Genomic DNA, 14,590 nt, shown 5'->3' with positions numbered 1-14,590 from the left:
TCTAGCCAGACTTGGTGCAATTGGTACCCTTGGTGCCCTTCCCATAGGTGGATCTCTCCACTTGATGTTTTAGATAACCTGGGTTACGACAGTAACCTATTGTTTTCAACAAAATGCAGTGCGATCCCTGATTAAGATTTGAACAGCCCTCTTGCACTTTAATAAACATAAAGCGTGTGCAGACGCTCTGATTACTGTTGGAAAAGGGATCTTCTCTTCTGGACATTTCATGGAAAGCCAACTGGTAGTCCAGTCGTCGAGCATTGGACAGCAGTATCACTAATGACATGGGTTTAAATCCCAAACATATACGGGCTACTGAGATGTGTGTGTCCTGCAGTTCTAACACACTTTTATTTTTTTACACCATAATTTATTTGCTTACATTTATAGGCTATAATTTATCATATAAATGCATAATGTTCCAGCTATTTGAATAGACTAGTAACAGTGAGATATTACAGTGACGGCAGACAAAAAGCTTAATTCATTGATGTATTTCAACAAGTCAGGCATGCACATTGAAACATTCATTCACGTACAATACAGAGCTCTAAACATAACATGCAGAAAAATTGTCCATGAATTAAGAAATTGTTGATCACTTTTTATTAAAGCGTTCCTTTGTAAATGAATTATGGACCTTTTGTTCACATTTTATTAAATTGTTTCTTTGTAGCCTACTAAAAATGTGAGAACTTTGTTAGGCTATTAATTTGTTCTTACGATTTGAAAAACGAAGAAACTAAAAAAAATAGGCTAAAAGTAGCCACAATATAACTACAGTGGATGTAAAATTACAACCCAGTCTCTTGCAAGAGGCAGCTTTATGTGTACGCACTGGGAATGAAGAATGGGAATAGGAATTATGCGCAACCCACACCGAATTTCAGACCAACGTTTCTTACGATTCACAATTTTATGATAAATTAAATTTTGTGTTAAAATTTGTTGTTATTGGAGACATGAGAGATTGATGGTACATAATTAATGATTTTAAACATTTTAGCAATTTAAAATTTTTGAAGGACTTTTTACATGGCACTCCTGCTCTTGCCAAGATGGCACCCTGGTTGGGAAACGCTGTTGTGAAACGTGTATTCCAGTGAATTTATCTATGGGGGAAAGAGAAAATAATCAGGAGGACAAATAATGCAGTGACTGAAAAGAGCTCTTGCCATAGATATTCTTGTAGGTTACCATGTCACATTAAAATACCAAGTTTTATGGTATTCTCCTGACGTCTAATATTAGAACATGAAGGAAATTTTACTGCCCATTTAGTCATACTGATGGATAAGGATTATTTGTAGCACAGCCTTATGATTTGAAATTATTTGTTTCAGCTTTTTTGAGTGAAACTAAACCAAACCTGAAGTGCCTCATGTGATCTAAAACATAGGCCTAGTGTAGGAAAAAGGTGGATTACCAGTTTCTTGCGAAAGTGAACTTCTTGATAGCTGCAGTATTGTTGAACATATATATTTCAGCCCATAGTGTAAATGCATCCAAAGCAAGCACATTCAGTTTCACTCTAGGCATGTAGTTACATTCATATTCTCATTGTACTGTTCTAACAAAATCTATGTATGTCTGCCTTCCAGTAGGTGTCAGACATGATTTGGATATCCTTAAAATCCTTAAAAAGAGCTAGACTTTTGCCCTGGTTGCTTACTTGCTGTGATCCAGGATCTTCTTGTTTTTGTGATCTTGTTCTTTTGATCTTTTTATTCATCAAAGAATCCTGAGGGAAAGTATCATGGTTTCTTCCAAAATATGAAGCAGATCAACTGGTTTCAACATTGATAATAATCAGAAATGTTTCTTGAACAGCAAATCAGCATATTAGAATGATTTCTGAATGATCATGTGACACTGAAGCCTGGAGTAATGATTCTGAAAATTCAGCATTGCGTCACAGTAATAAATTACTTTTTATAATATATTTAGAAATTAAAAATAGTTATTTTAAAAAGATATTTTTACTGCATTATTGATCAAATAAATGCAGCCTTGGCAAGCATAAGAGACTTCCTTAAAAACAATAAAAAATCCAAACTTTTAAAAGGTAGTGTAAAATCATACCTGAATTTGGTAAAATCACACCTGAATTCGGTAGATGTAAAAATGTATTTTTAGCAATATAGAGACGTATTAGAGTCTCCTCAGGCTGTATAGGAGTCTAAACATTTGACTGAAGATGCTGCAGGCGGACCTCTGACACACATTCCCTGTGACAGCGATCCAGAGGACGTGCCAATGTCTCATACCAGCCATGTCTTAATGACATCAGTGATGTCATTGCAGTGGTGACAGGTAATCAGATCTTAGTCTGATAAGAAATTTCACGTCATGTGTGAAATAACCTTGGTTTCAGCACATGGCGTACAAAGTCACTAAACCCGATTAGCATCTGTATGCTAAAGCTAAACATCTGCACTGTGGTTGAGACGGCCTTTGGGAAAAGTAGGTACTCGTGATCCCTGGTGCACCCTATTACCCCGGCAGGGGCAGAGAAGAGATCTGCGTAGCTCTTGGCGAGCATCGTTGCAAAGAAAGATGTAGAAAAGAGGGTCTAGGAGGGTGTTGAGGCTTGTGAGGCCGTAGCAGATTCGATAGTAAAGGTAGAGGGAAACTTCCACTGAACACTGGTCTTTTTCAGTTTCCGTGAGAAGCAGGGTGACAAATCTGTAGCCGACCACCAGATGATAAGGACCAAAAATGACAATGAAGATAATAGTGATGACAGCCAGCGCAGCAACAATCCTGCGGCGTTCGTGATCCAAGACAGATGGGGAATTTCGTAGAGTTAATCCGATTCGGGCCGAGGTGTACCTGAATTTGAATAAGAGGAAAGAAAGGCCAAAAGGTTATGAATGATATAGTCATGATTGTGTTTACAGTAACATTCCATTAAAGAGACAGACGTTGTATCTGTGTTTGTCATCTTCGCAATGGCATTTTTCCGGTATGCAAATTCATTCCTAGGCCTGTGTGTTGAGACAACATGTTAATAAATACGGGTTGCTAAAAAGTTTGCAGGGGCAGTGACAAATAAGAGCGTCCATGATAATAAATCTTTATCAAGTTCATAGAAATGTACTCATGTTGTACTTCACTGTAAAAAATGATCATGATTTTAATGGCAAAAGACTGTAAAAATGCTACGATGAAAAACAGTTTATTTATCTTTACAGAAAGTTTCCATACTATATACGGTGAATAACTAATAGATCTAATGGTACATTTAATGTGATTTTACTGTAAAATACGATTAAATTTAGTTTTTGGAAGTGAAAAATAACAAATCATTGTATAATTTACAGTGAAAAACCATACATTAACATTCCCACAATTCCCTGCATGACATTTCACATTTGATGTATTTTCGTTGAAATAACTCTGTTTCTTCTCAGTTTTTCTTAGTTTTTTCTAATCAGTTATGTACATTAGGGTTTTATGTTACATCTAATGTTGTTAAATTAATGTTTATTGCATTTTTAAAATGTTATGTGTGTTACCATGATGGTGTTTAGTGTTTGCGTGAATGACACTGTGTGCACCTTCTATATATTAGTATTGTCTTTATCAGCTTTTGGAAAAGCTGCTTGTGATGAACTTTGACTCATCGTGTGATTCTTATCACCACTGTGTTTGGTGGTTGTCAGTGTATTACAAATGTACAAAGCACATATTAATACTTCAATAGGTTGGTAAATTAACATTATATCAGTTAGTGAAATATGATTATTTACAGTAAATTTAACTGTTTTTTTTTTAAATAAATTGTTATGAACCATAATTATTACTATATAAATCTTTAAATTATACGGTTTTGAACTGTAAAATAGACAGTAAACTAAGTGCTGTCCCGTAAAACCTAAAAGGTTGCTATTTTTTATGGTAAAGTTCTGGCAACCACAGCTGCCATTTTTTACTGTAAATAATAAACATGTTGCTTTCATTTAGTTTTGAAACACATTTATACCATTTTCGTCAAAAATTTGAAATTTAAATTTTAAATTTCATAAGTTTGAAATGCTTTTATTGGCAAAAACATTCAATATATGCAAAGAGCCATAAATTCTGCAATTCCCTCTGGCAGCTTCTGGGCCAAGATGGTCTGATGGTGATCCATTCTTGCATTATTAGTGTTTGGAGTTGATGCAAATCACAATTTGTCACAATTTTCCAGATGTCCCAAACAGTCGGAAGGGGGCTTTATCAGAGAAAATTACTTTGCACCAGTCTTCTGATGTCCAATCCTTGTACTTCCTGCAGAATTTCAGTATGTCCTTGATGTATTTCTTGGAGAGAAGTGGCTTCTTTGCTGCCCTTCTTGACACCAGGCTGCTGTCCAAAAGTCTTGGCATCATTGTGCAAGCTTGAAGCTTGCCCTCAATTAAGCTTTTTGCAATTATTTAAAATGACTCTGATCACTCTGCACAATAATCTAGAAATCAACACCACAACAACTGAAGTAGCAATGTACTGCATAATTGCATTTTTAGTGTTTATTTTTATTGTTTATAATTTTTAAATAAATTGTTAGATCGGGACCAAATAAGAACATTATTTCATTGACCCAGCTGTACTGAAACACCAAAACATAAATGTCCTTAAGTGCCTTTCACTTACCCTAGTATAGAGCAGGGCATCAGGAATCCTAAAGCAACTGTGGCAATTTTGAAGTAAGCATATCTAGTGCTTACAGGGTACTGCTCCAGACACAGCTCTCTCTGGGGCTCGAACACAGATGGATAGAGGCCAGTCAGGCAGAAAAGAAATATCAAAGTCCACACTACTACACCAGAAAAGGCTGCCACATGCACTTTCCGTACACCACGGCTGCTTAGAGGGTACACGATTGCTAGACAGCGGTCCAGGGCGATGAGGCAAAGAAAAATGACGCTGGCATAGAGGTTAACGTAGAAAACGTAGCCCACTAGCTGGCATGTCACAGACCCATAAGGCCAGCGGTGGTCTCCTTGCAGGTAGAGGATCCACAGTGGTAAGGTGAGTAGTTGGAGAAGATCTGAAAGGAGTAAGTTAAAGATATAGAACAGCTGGCAGCCACCTCCACCAGACCGGCCTAGCTGGTACAGTCCCCACAGGGAGAGCAGGTTGGCTGGGAGACCAATAGAGAAGGAAAGGCTGTAAATGTAGGTCAGACCAATTCTGTCATTTGCCAGGGGGATTTGGCAGCTTCCATTGGTCAGGTCTGTGAAAAATTAGGAAAATAATTGCACAAATCTGGAGGCTAGCTCAAACAGGTTAGCAAGGAATGCACAATATATCTGTACTATATTATAATCTGAAGATATTAGACATTTTTACATTCATATGAATCAGTACTGTTTAATACTGAATATTTAATTGTGCATGGTATTTTTTAAATTAAAGTTAACTTTGTCATCATCTAACACATAAACTTTAAAAATACTAATAATTTAACAACTCTGTAAATGACTACGACTTTTTTTTTAAAATAGATAAATATTTTTATTGAGCAAGGACATGTTTAATTGATCAAAAGTGAGAGTAAAGAGTTTGATGTAAAAGATTTCTATTCCAAATAAATGCTATTCTTATGAATTTTCTATTCGTCAAAGAATCCTGACAGAAAATGCATCACAGCTTCCACAAAAATATGAAGCAGTGGCAGCGCAACTGTTTTCAACATTGATAATATTAAGAAATGTTTCTTAAGCAGCAAATTAGCATATTAACATGATTTCTGAAAGATCAAATTCAGCTTTGCATCACAGGAATAAATTACATTTTACAATATATTAAAATAAAAAGTTATTTTAAATTATAAAAATATTTAACAGTTTAAATTATTTTACTGTATTTTATCAAATAAATACAGCAAATAAATGCAGTAAAAGAGACTTATTTAAAAAAAACATTTAAAAAAAATCTTATACCAACCCCAAACATTTGAACGGTAGTGTATTTTTCATAGTGTACATTTTTTAATTGTTTTTATGCTTAAATTCACTTAAAATTAGTTTAGAATTAAATGAGAATTTTAATGATGTGAATCTGTATTTATTTTTAGATATGTTATGCATAGGAATGGTAACTTACTCAGAAGCATGGTTTCTATTGTTGTGACTTGTCCATGACATTTGAATCTTCAAACTTTTCATTAAACATGTTGAACCAAACCTCTCCACTCCTCTTAGTTTTTTCCAATCACCTCTGACAATGATTAAGCAACCTTAGCAGAGCACAGAAACGTCACATGACATGGTTCCACTATAAAATTAATGTTTGTCATAAGACAACACATTTCAAATGCAAAAATCAACATAAAACAAACTAATGTTTCTAGAACCTATGCATCTATTTATTAAAATAGGAGAAATATTCTCACCTCGATTAGGTCTGGAGAGCGTCTACTGCATATCCAACTCCACTACATGTGCATGAACCTGTATATGTGTATATGAATTAGAGTGGAAAGTTTTGCTGTGTCCAACCCAGGGGCTTGTCTAGCTTTTTGATCATTTCCCCCAACAGGAAGCCACTTCGACTGCTTTTGAGCGGCAACATCCTGAAGCCTTTCTCCTTCAGAACAAAAACACCATCCTGCCTGCTGGCCATTATGTGAGGCAGAGATATGAGAGAATCTAGGCTGTTCTTTCAGACGGAAGGGCCACTGAGAGACAAGTTGTAACACCCTTTATAGTCATTTCCATGTCCCCTGTGACACCCCTCCACCCTACGCCCCGCTGCTCTAGCTTACTGGCCTGCTCAGGACACTGTTTGATTGGTGTATCTAAACAATATAAAAGCAAAGTTCCCTAACAATAGTTGTTTTAACAGCAAATGTACATTTGCGAACAAAATGTCATGGGGAGACAGTCTGAGTATTTCAGAAACTGCTGATTTACTGGGATTTTCATGCACAGCCATCTCTAGGGTTTACAAAGAAAGGCCAGAAAAAGAGGAAATATCCAGTGAGCTGCAGTTCTGTTGATGCCAGAGGTCAGAGGAGAATGGCCAGACTGATTTGAGCTTATAGAAAGGGAACAATAACTCAAATAACCACTCATTACAATTGAGGCATGGGTTGAAGCAGATGGGCTACAGCAGCAGAAGACCACATCGGGTGCCACTCCTGTCAACTATGAACAGGAAACTCAGGCTACAGTTCAGATTGGCTCACCAAAATTGGACAATAGAAGACTGGAAAAATCTTCCCTGTTCTGATGAGTCTCAATTTCTGCTGTGACATTCCGATATGGCAGGGTCAGAATTTGGTCTAAACAACATAAAAGCATGGTTCCATCCTTCAATCTGCTGCTGCTGGTGCTGGTGGAATGGTGCGGGGATGTTTTCTTGGCACATTTTGGGCCCTCTTAGTATCAAATGAGCATCATTTAAACGCCACAGCCTAACTGAGTATTGTTGCTGACCATGTCCATCCCTTTATGACCACAGTGTACCCATCTTCTGATACATCCAGCAGGATAACATGCCATGTCACAAAACTCAAATCATCTCAAACTGGTTTCTTGAACATGAAAATGAGTTCACTATACTCAAATGGCCTCCACAGTCGCCACTTCTCAATTCGTTATAGCACCTTTGGGATGTGGTGGAATGGGAGATGCGCATCATGGATGTGCAGCCAACAAATCTGCAGCAACTGTGTGATGCTATCATGTCAATATGAACACACACAAAAAAACAAATCTCTAAGGACACATCGTTGAATCTATGCCATGAAGAATTAAAGCAGTTCTGAAGGCAAAAGGGTCCAGCCTGGTACTAGCAAGGTGTACCTAACAAAATGGCCAGTGAGAATATATGAAATTTGGATTATGATGTTTAAATGATGCCAATAGCTGCTCGCATCCAGTTGAAGGCTCTGATGTTTGCCTGCAGAACAACCACTGGCTCTGCACCGCTATACCTTAACTCACTACTTCAGACTTATGCGGCCTCCAGAAACTTGCGTTCTGCAAGTGAACGGCGCCTTGTGGTGCCATCACAAAGGGGCACAAAATCACTCTCACATACCTTCTCCGGGTCTGTTCCTGGCTGGTGGAATGACCTACCACGCTTTATTCGAGCAGCTGAGTCTTTAGCCATTTTTTTTAATATATCTTTTTCATCAACACTTGACCCAGTAATAGTAGCACTTACTTTTTATTTATCTATCTTCCTCTTCTTTTTTTCAATTTCTTTTATTTTTCCATCTATCTGTGTATTTAAAAAAAAAAAAAAAAATCCTTGCTACGAGCACTTTACAGGTGAAACTGTGAAACTTCACACAGCACTTACATACTGTTGTACTGATGTTGATTTGATTGCTTCTACTATTCTATTCTATTGTAAGTCGCTTTGGAGAAAAGCGTCTGCTAAATGACTAAATGTAAATGTAAATGTAAATGTTAAATGAAATTAATTTAAATTTGAGCCATTTTTAAACATGGCTGTTTGTGCAATGTGCTAGGAATGCTACTGTTTTTTTTTTTTATTCTGCAGATGTAAACATGTGGTAAATGAATAAGCAGGAAAGAATTCATGAACTGAGATTATAAATACCAGGAAGTGGATTAGACCTGAAACAAGCAAAAAAGTTGCCTATTGAACATTAAATGATGATTTAAAACAAATTCACATTAGGAGAGGGAACAACATCAAGGCTGAACTGGGAATACATCTTTTTGGCTTTTTTATAGATTTTAAAAAAGCCAAAAAGATGTCAAAAGAACCAACCGCGATAACAAGTTGGTACTGAAATTTTAAAAATGTGATGCTTCGAGCGCTGTTGAGTGGATTCGTAAACACCTCTGATTGGCCTTTGTGTTTACTCGCTCATCAGATATGTCTGTGATTGGCTATAATGATCAATGCACGGGAGCGTTTGAAAGCACGAAAGTGTTTGAATTTGAAAGCTGAAGCAAATGATCTAAAAAGAAATAAGAATAATTAATTATAACAATTTATAATTAATTATAAATATTTGGATTAGTTTCAGACTGTAGCAGAATTAATTTTATGATTATTTAATCAGCTTGTCCAAGCGAACAGACAGCATAATCAGTTATCAATTCTAGGAAAAATTATCTTCCTGACCAAGAAAGAATAACTTTTCCCTACTGTATAAAGTACTAGCAGGTTAATAGCATGTAGCTAGATCAAAACGTTTAAGAGACTTTGATTTGTGAGCGTGAACACAGACATTTTCTCAGGAGTGCACTTAAGCGTTCGCTTGGGTTCTTCTGGGTTCTTGGATTCTTCCACGTTGAATCCAACGAAGGGTTAGTTCACCCACAAATGAAAATTCTGTCATTAATTACTCACCCTCATGTCATTCCACACCCCTAAGACCTTCATTCATCTTCAGAACACAAATAGATATAAGATATTTTTGATAAAATCCGATGGCTCAGAGAGGCCTTCATTGCCAGCAATGTCACTGAACCTCTCAAGATTTTATCTGTTAAAACAGTCGACGTGACTACAGTGATTCTACAATAATTTTAAGAAGCGACGATAATAAAAAAATAAATAAATAAAATAACGACTTTGTTCAACAAGTTCTTCTCTTCCGTCTGGGCCTCTGACGTGCTCTAACGAAAGCACCATGACACATTTGCGGGAAGATGACTCAGATGACAACGTTCTGACATATGACCCAGAAGTGCTGCATTGTGTTTGCAAGCAGAGGAAGATGCACATAAAATGTACATAAAACAGTCTTCATTTTTTTTTTTTTTTATAAAACAGTCTTCACAAATCAGATCACCGGCTTCTACGTCATCTTCCCACAAATGCGTCATGATGCTTCCGTGAGCGCACGTCAGAGGCCCAGACGGAAGAGAGAGACAAAGGAAATTGTTGAACAAAGTCGTTATTTTTTTTATTTTTTTGCACACAAAAAGTATGTTTATGTGTAAAAGTATGTTTACTGCCCGCTGCCTGCCTAGTGATTTCTCTGCCTGTTTACTGATTTACCCTGTCTTGCCTGCCGCCTGCCCTGATTGTTTGCCTGATTCTGACTCTGAGCTTGCCTTGCCTCTGACACTGCCTTTGCTGTATTCTGACCCCTGCCTGTACGACCACGAGCCCTGAATAAAGCTGCAAATGGATCTCCCCGAGTCTGCCTCGTTACAACATAATACAGGGAATATACTGTAACGTCTGAACAAGAATTAGTCTTAGCCAACCAACTTTGGAATTTTCAGAATGCTTTTAGCCTCCTGAACTGTGCATGTAAATCATGGATCGGCTCGGCCGGTCTAAGAAAGACGGGCACTTTGGCACTTTTGTGGACCTGCTGAGGTTAAACAGAGAACCCCATTTCCCAGCTCTTGGGACATCAAAGGGCTCCTCATGTGTATTAAGTGCCAGACCAGCCAGACCAGCCAAATTCCAACACACACACCGACACACACAAACACGTATGGATGATTATATGTGCAAAATATTACTATGCCTAAGTGTACCCGCCGTTGTATTTCAAATTGCATATAGGTATCCCTACTGTCTAAGCTTAGCTAGGATTGTAGTTGTGCTAGTGTCAGTTTTAATGATGGAATTTGCCTGTAAACTATAACTTCTTTTATATGCTTTTCGTACATGACAAGTTTGGTTTCATTATAAAGCTCTCATTACGCCTCATTCAACAATGTATGTCACATAACTGTAAAATGCATTGTTCTATTTTTAATGGTACTGTGAAGAAAATACAACCCGATCTGAGGTATCATATATTATGCAAATTGAGCCACAAGACAAGACAAAGAAAAGTTTTGCCCGCCAACATTGCCACGCATCTATTGGCTGTTTCACCCAGGGAGGTGTGTTGGCTTGGTTTTCCATAAAAGACAACAACATGCAACTTTTCCTTTGTCTCTCGTTTGCCTCTGAATTGTCCATCGTCCTCTCGTGCACGTCTCCAGACGTCTTAGGCGACCGCGCTTCCATCACGTGCTATTCTTCCGCGGGACGACCATTTTCTTGGCACAAGCTTTGCTTTTGTCAAGCCGTCATCCACCATCACCTAGGAGATGGACTCTCTCTCTTCTTTCTTTCCCGCCAGAGGACACACCCCTTAAGAAGGACCAATTACCGAACCGAGCGCTCTGAAACTCTACAGCACCCGAACCTATATGCAAGTATTAACTTCTTTAAGATTTGTGTGAGTTTTCTTTGCTGGCTCTCGAAGGTTAACTGTTTGTAATTTGCCAATCTTTGATCACCTCTCTGTTCCTGCCTTTACTTTCACTTTGTATATATGTATATCCTCTGTGTATAGTTAGATGTCTTACCTCTGTATTAGTAGTTTTCATATATTAAACACATTATATTCATTATATTATATTCTCGATTGTTCTGCTGCTCATTCATAAAACTCAAGCCACTTTTACGTTCGGTCCGGCACCATTGCTTTACACTTTGATGCTATAATAGGAGTTTTATTCTCGTGGCCAGAGAATAACCTTCCTTTTATAATAGTCTGTGGAAAACTAACAGTTTGCTGGACAAATTTGGATAGTTTCTCTAAACAACTATTAAGCTAGAACTGATCATATACGTAAGTGATTATAATTCGTTGTAATTGATTCACATATACAGTGGGCACGGAAAGTATTCAGACCCCCTTAAATTTTTCACTCTTTGTTATATTGCATCATTTAAGTTCATTTTTTTCCTCATTAATGTACACACAGCACCCCATATTGACAGAAAAACAACATTTTTGCAGATTTATTAAAAAAGAAAAACTAAAATATCACATGGTCCTAAATATTCAGACCCTTTGCTGTGACACTCATATATTTAACTCAGGTGCTGTCCATTTCTTCTGATCATCCTTGAGATGGTTCTACACCTTCATTTGAGTCCAGCTGTGTTTGATTATACTGATTGGACTTAATTAGGAAAGCCACACACCTGTCTATATAAGACCTTACAGCTCACAGTGCATGTCAGAGCAAATGAGAATCATGAGGTCAAAGGAACTGCCTGAAGAGCTCAGAGACAGAACTGTGGCAAGGCACAGATCTGGCCAAGGTTACAAAAAAATTTCTGCTGCACTTAAGGTTCCTTAGAGCACAGTGGCCCCCATAATCCTTAAATGCAAGACGTTTGGGATGACCAGAACCCTTCCTAGAGCTGGTTGTCCGGCCAAACTGATCTATCGGGGGAGAAGAGCCTTGGTGAGAGAGGTAAAGAAGAACCCAAAGATCACTGTGGCTGAGCTCCAGAGATGCAGTCGGGAGATGGGAGAAAGTTGTAGAAAGTCAACCATCACTGCAGCCCTCCACCAGTCGGGGTTTTATGGCAGAGTGGCCTGAAGGACTCCAAGATGGTGAGAAATAAGATTCTCTGGTCTGATGAGACCAAGATAGAACTTTTTGGCCTTAATTCTAATTATAAATCTGCAAAAATGTCAACAATTCTGTGTTTTTCTGTTAATATGGGGTGCTGTGTATACATTAATGAGGAAAAAAATGAACTTAAATGATTTTAGCAAATGGCTGCAATACAACAAAGAGTGAAAAATTTAAGGGGGTCTGAATACTTTCCGTACCCACTGTATGTGCATAATTCCCTCTTGGGTCGATATATGTATCATAATTAATCATAAAGCTTTATGATTTATTATATTCATATATTTTGCCCATAAAATGATTAAATAACTGTACGATTCGTTACAATACTATATAGAGTTGGGACAGTTTGATTGTGGGTAAAAATGGAGTCAATGTCTTTTGAAAGTTTGTCTGTAGTCTGTGGACCAAATGGCTGGAACTTTCTGTTGATGGGGAATGCGGAGAGGGGATCGCCTTCTGTCTTTGAAGCTTGCAGAGAGCTCCAGACACCGTCTCTTGCTAAGGTCGTTCATGGGAACAGAGGTGATAATGGCCTTTGAAGAGAACTGGTTTTGTGACTCTTTGGGGCCGATGACTTAGTTTGAACAACAGGGGAGAGAAAAGGAAGAATTTTATGATGCCTGAAGTATTTTGATCATGTCCATTTTGTTACAAAGTGTTTTGAAAGCGGGAGAGTTTGAAAGCAGGCATAAAAATGTAAAAATATACACTAAAATATTGCTAAACAAAAATTAGCTAACAGTGTCAGGGTTCTACCCTGGCAGCCCTGTCTGTGTTGTCTTTAAAGACGCTCTTGCAAAAAGGAGCTATAGAAGGGGTTCTCCTCCCAGCAAGCTGTCAGGGTTTTACAACCTATACTTCATTGTTCCAAAGAAGGATGGAGGGTTATCCCACAGATCAGGTCCGAGGACTGGTTTGTTGTGATAGACCTGAAAGTTGCTTACTTTCATGTATCCATCCATCCTTCTCACAGGAAGTTCCTCAGGTTTGCTTTCGGGGACGAAGCTTACCAATACAGGGTTCTTCCTTTCGGCCTATCATTATCACCCCGCACGTTCATGAAGTGCGTGGATGCAGCGCTGGCTCCATTGAGACTCCAGGGCATCCGCGTGCTGAACTATATCGACGATTGGTTGATATTAGCTCAAACAGAACAGTTGGCAGTTCAACATCGAGATGTTGTTCTGTCGCACATGAAAAAGCTTGGGCTGAGGCTCAATGCCAAAAAGAGTGTGCTGGTTCCAAGTCAGATTGCAAACTATCTAGGAGTAATCTGGGATTCTACCACGATGCAGGTGCGGCTGTCTCCTGCTCGTGTGAATTCCATTCTCGGAGCCGTGAATGGAGTGAAGTTAGGCAAGTCACTCACTGTAAAACAGTTTCAGAGACTGTTGGGTCTGATGGCAGCTGCGTCCAACGTGATTACTATTGGCCTTCTGCACATGAGACCCTTACAGTGGTGGCTCAGGACCAAGGGGTTTTCCCTGAGGGGAAATCCTTTTCGCATGATCAAAGTCACGCGGCGATGCCTTCGTGCTCTAGTCATATGGAAAAGGTCTTGGTTCCTGTCCCAGGGACTCGTGCTGGGAACTCCTCGTCGTCGCGTAATGCTTACGATAGATGCTTCCCTCACGGGCTGGGGGGGCGATCATGAGTGGTCGCTCGGCTCAGGGTCTATGGGAGGACCATCAGCTCTCCTGGCACATAAATTGGCTGGAGATGATGGTGGTGTCTCTAGCACTGAAACACTTCCTCCTAGACCTGAGGGCATTAAAATGTGGGAGCAGACGCCCTGTCGAGGCAGGGGCCGAGGCCCGGGGAATGGAGTCTCCACACTGAGGTGTGGAGCTCACTTTGGAAAACTTTGGTCGAGCTGAAATCGACCTATTTGCTTCAGGGGAATCAACCCAGTGTCCACTGTGGTTCTCCCTATCTCATTCAGCACCACTGGGTCTGGATGCCATGGTACAGACGTGGCCGAGGCCGCATCTGTATGAATTTTCCTGTTCGCTCTGCTCCCGGGAGTTCTGGAGAATGTACGCCAGGAAGGGGTCAGTCTAATATTGATAGCCCTGTACTGGCCAACCAAAATATGGCTCTCAGACCTAGTGTCACTTCTAGATGGCTCCCTGATGGAGCTTCCTCTCAGGCGGGACCTCCTGTCTCAAGCGGGCGGCATGATAATTCATCCACGCCCAGAACTATGGAGACTGTGGGCCTGGCCTCTG

The 14,590-nt window shown here is 39.1% G+C and overlaps 1 protein-coding gene across 1 annotated transcript; it reads right to left on the bottom strand.

Moving 5' to 3' along the window:
* Positions 1–1,936: 1,936 nt before the first annotated feature.
* On the bottom strand, positions 1,937–6,749 carry si:dkey-165a24.9 (probable G-protein coupled receptor 132). The gene is made up of 4 exons (XM_048179613.1): positions 6,383–6,749; positions 6,094–6,226; positions 4,639–5,221; positions 1,937–2,835 (listed from the first exon to the last, which is right to left on the bottom strand). The coding sequence occupies exons 2-4, from the start codon at positions 6,101–6,103 to the stop codon at positions 2,427–2,429; spliced, it is 1,002 nt and encodes a 333-aa protein (XP_048035570.1). The 5' UTR covers positions 6,104–6,226; positions 6,383–6,749; the 3' UTR covers positions 1,937–2,426.
* Positions 6,750–14,590: the final 7,841 nt, after the last annotated feature.

Source organism: Megalobrama amblycephala, unplaced genomic scaffold, assembly GCF_018812025.1.
Source record: "Megalobrama amblycephala isolate DHTTF-2021 unplaced genomic scaffold, ASM1881202v1 scaffold253, whole genome shotgun sequence".
In the NCBI taxonomy this organism is placed as follows: domain Eukaryota; kingdom Metazoa; phylum Chordata; class Actinopteri; order Cypriniformes; family Xenocyprididae; genus Megalobrama; species Megalobrama amblycephala.
Note: the sequence above shows the minus strand (reverse complement) of the source record. Positions and strands in the feature narration are given on the sequence as shown.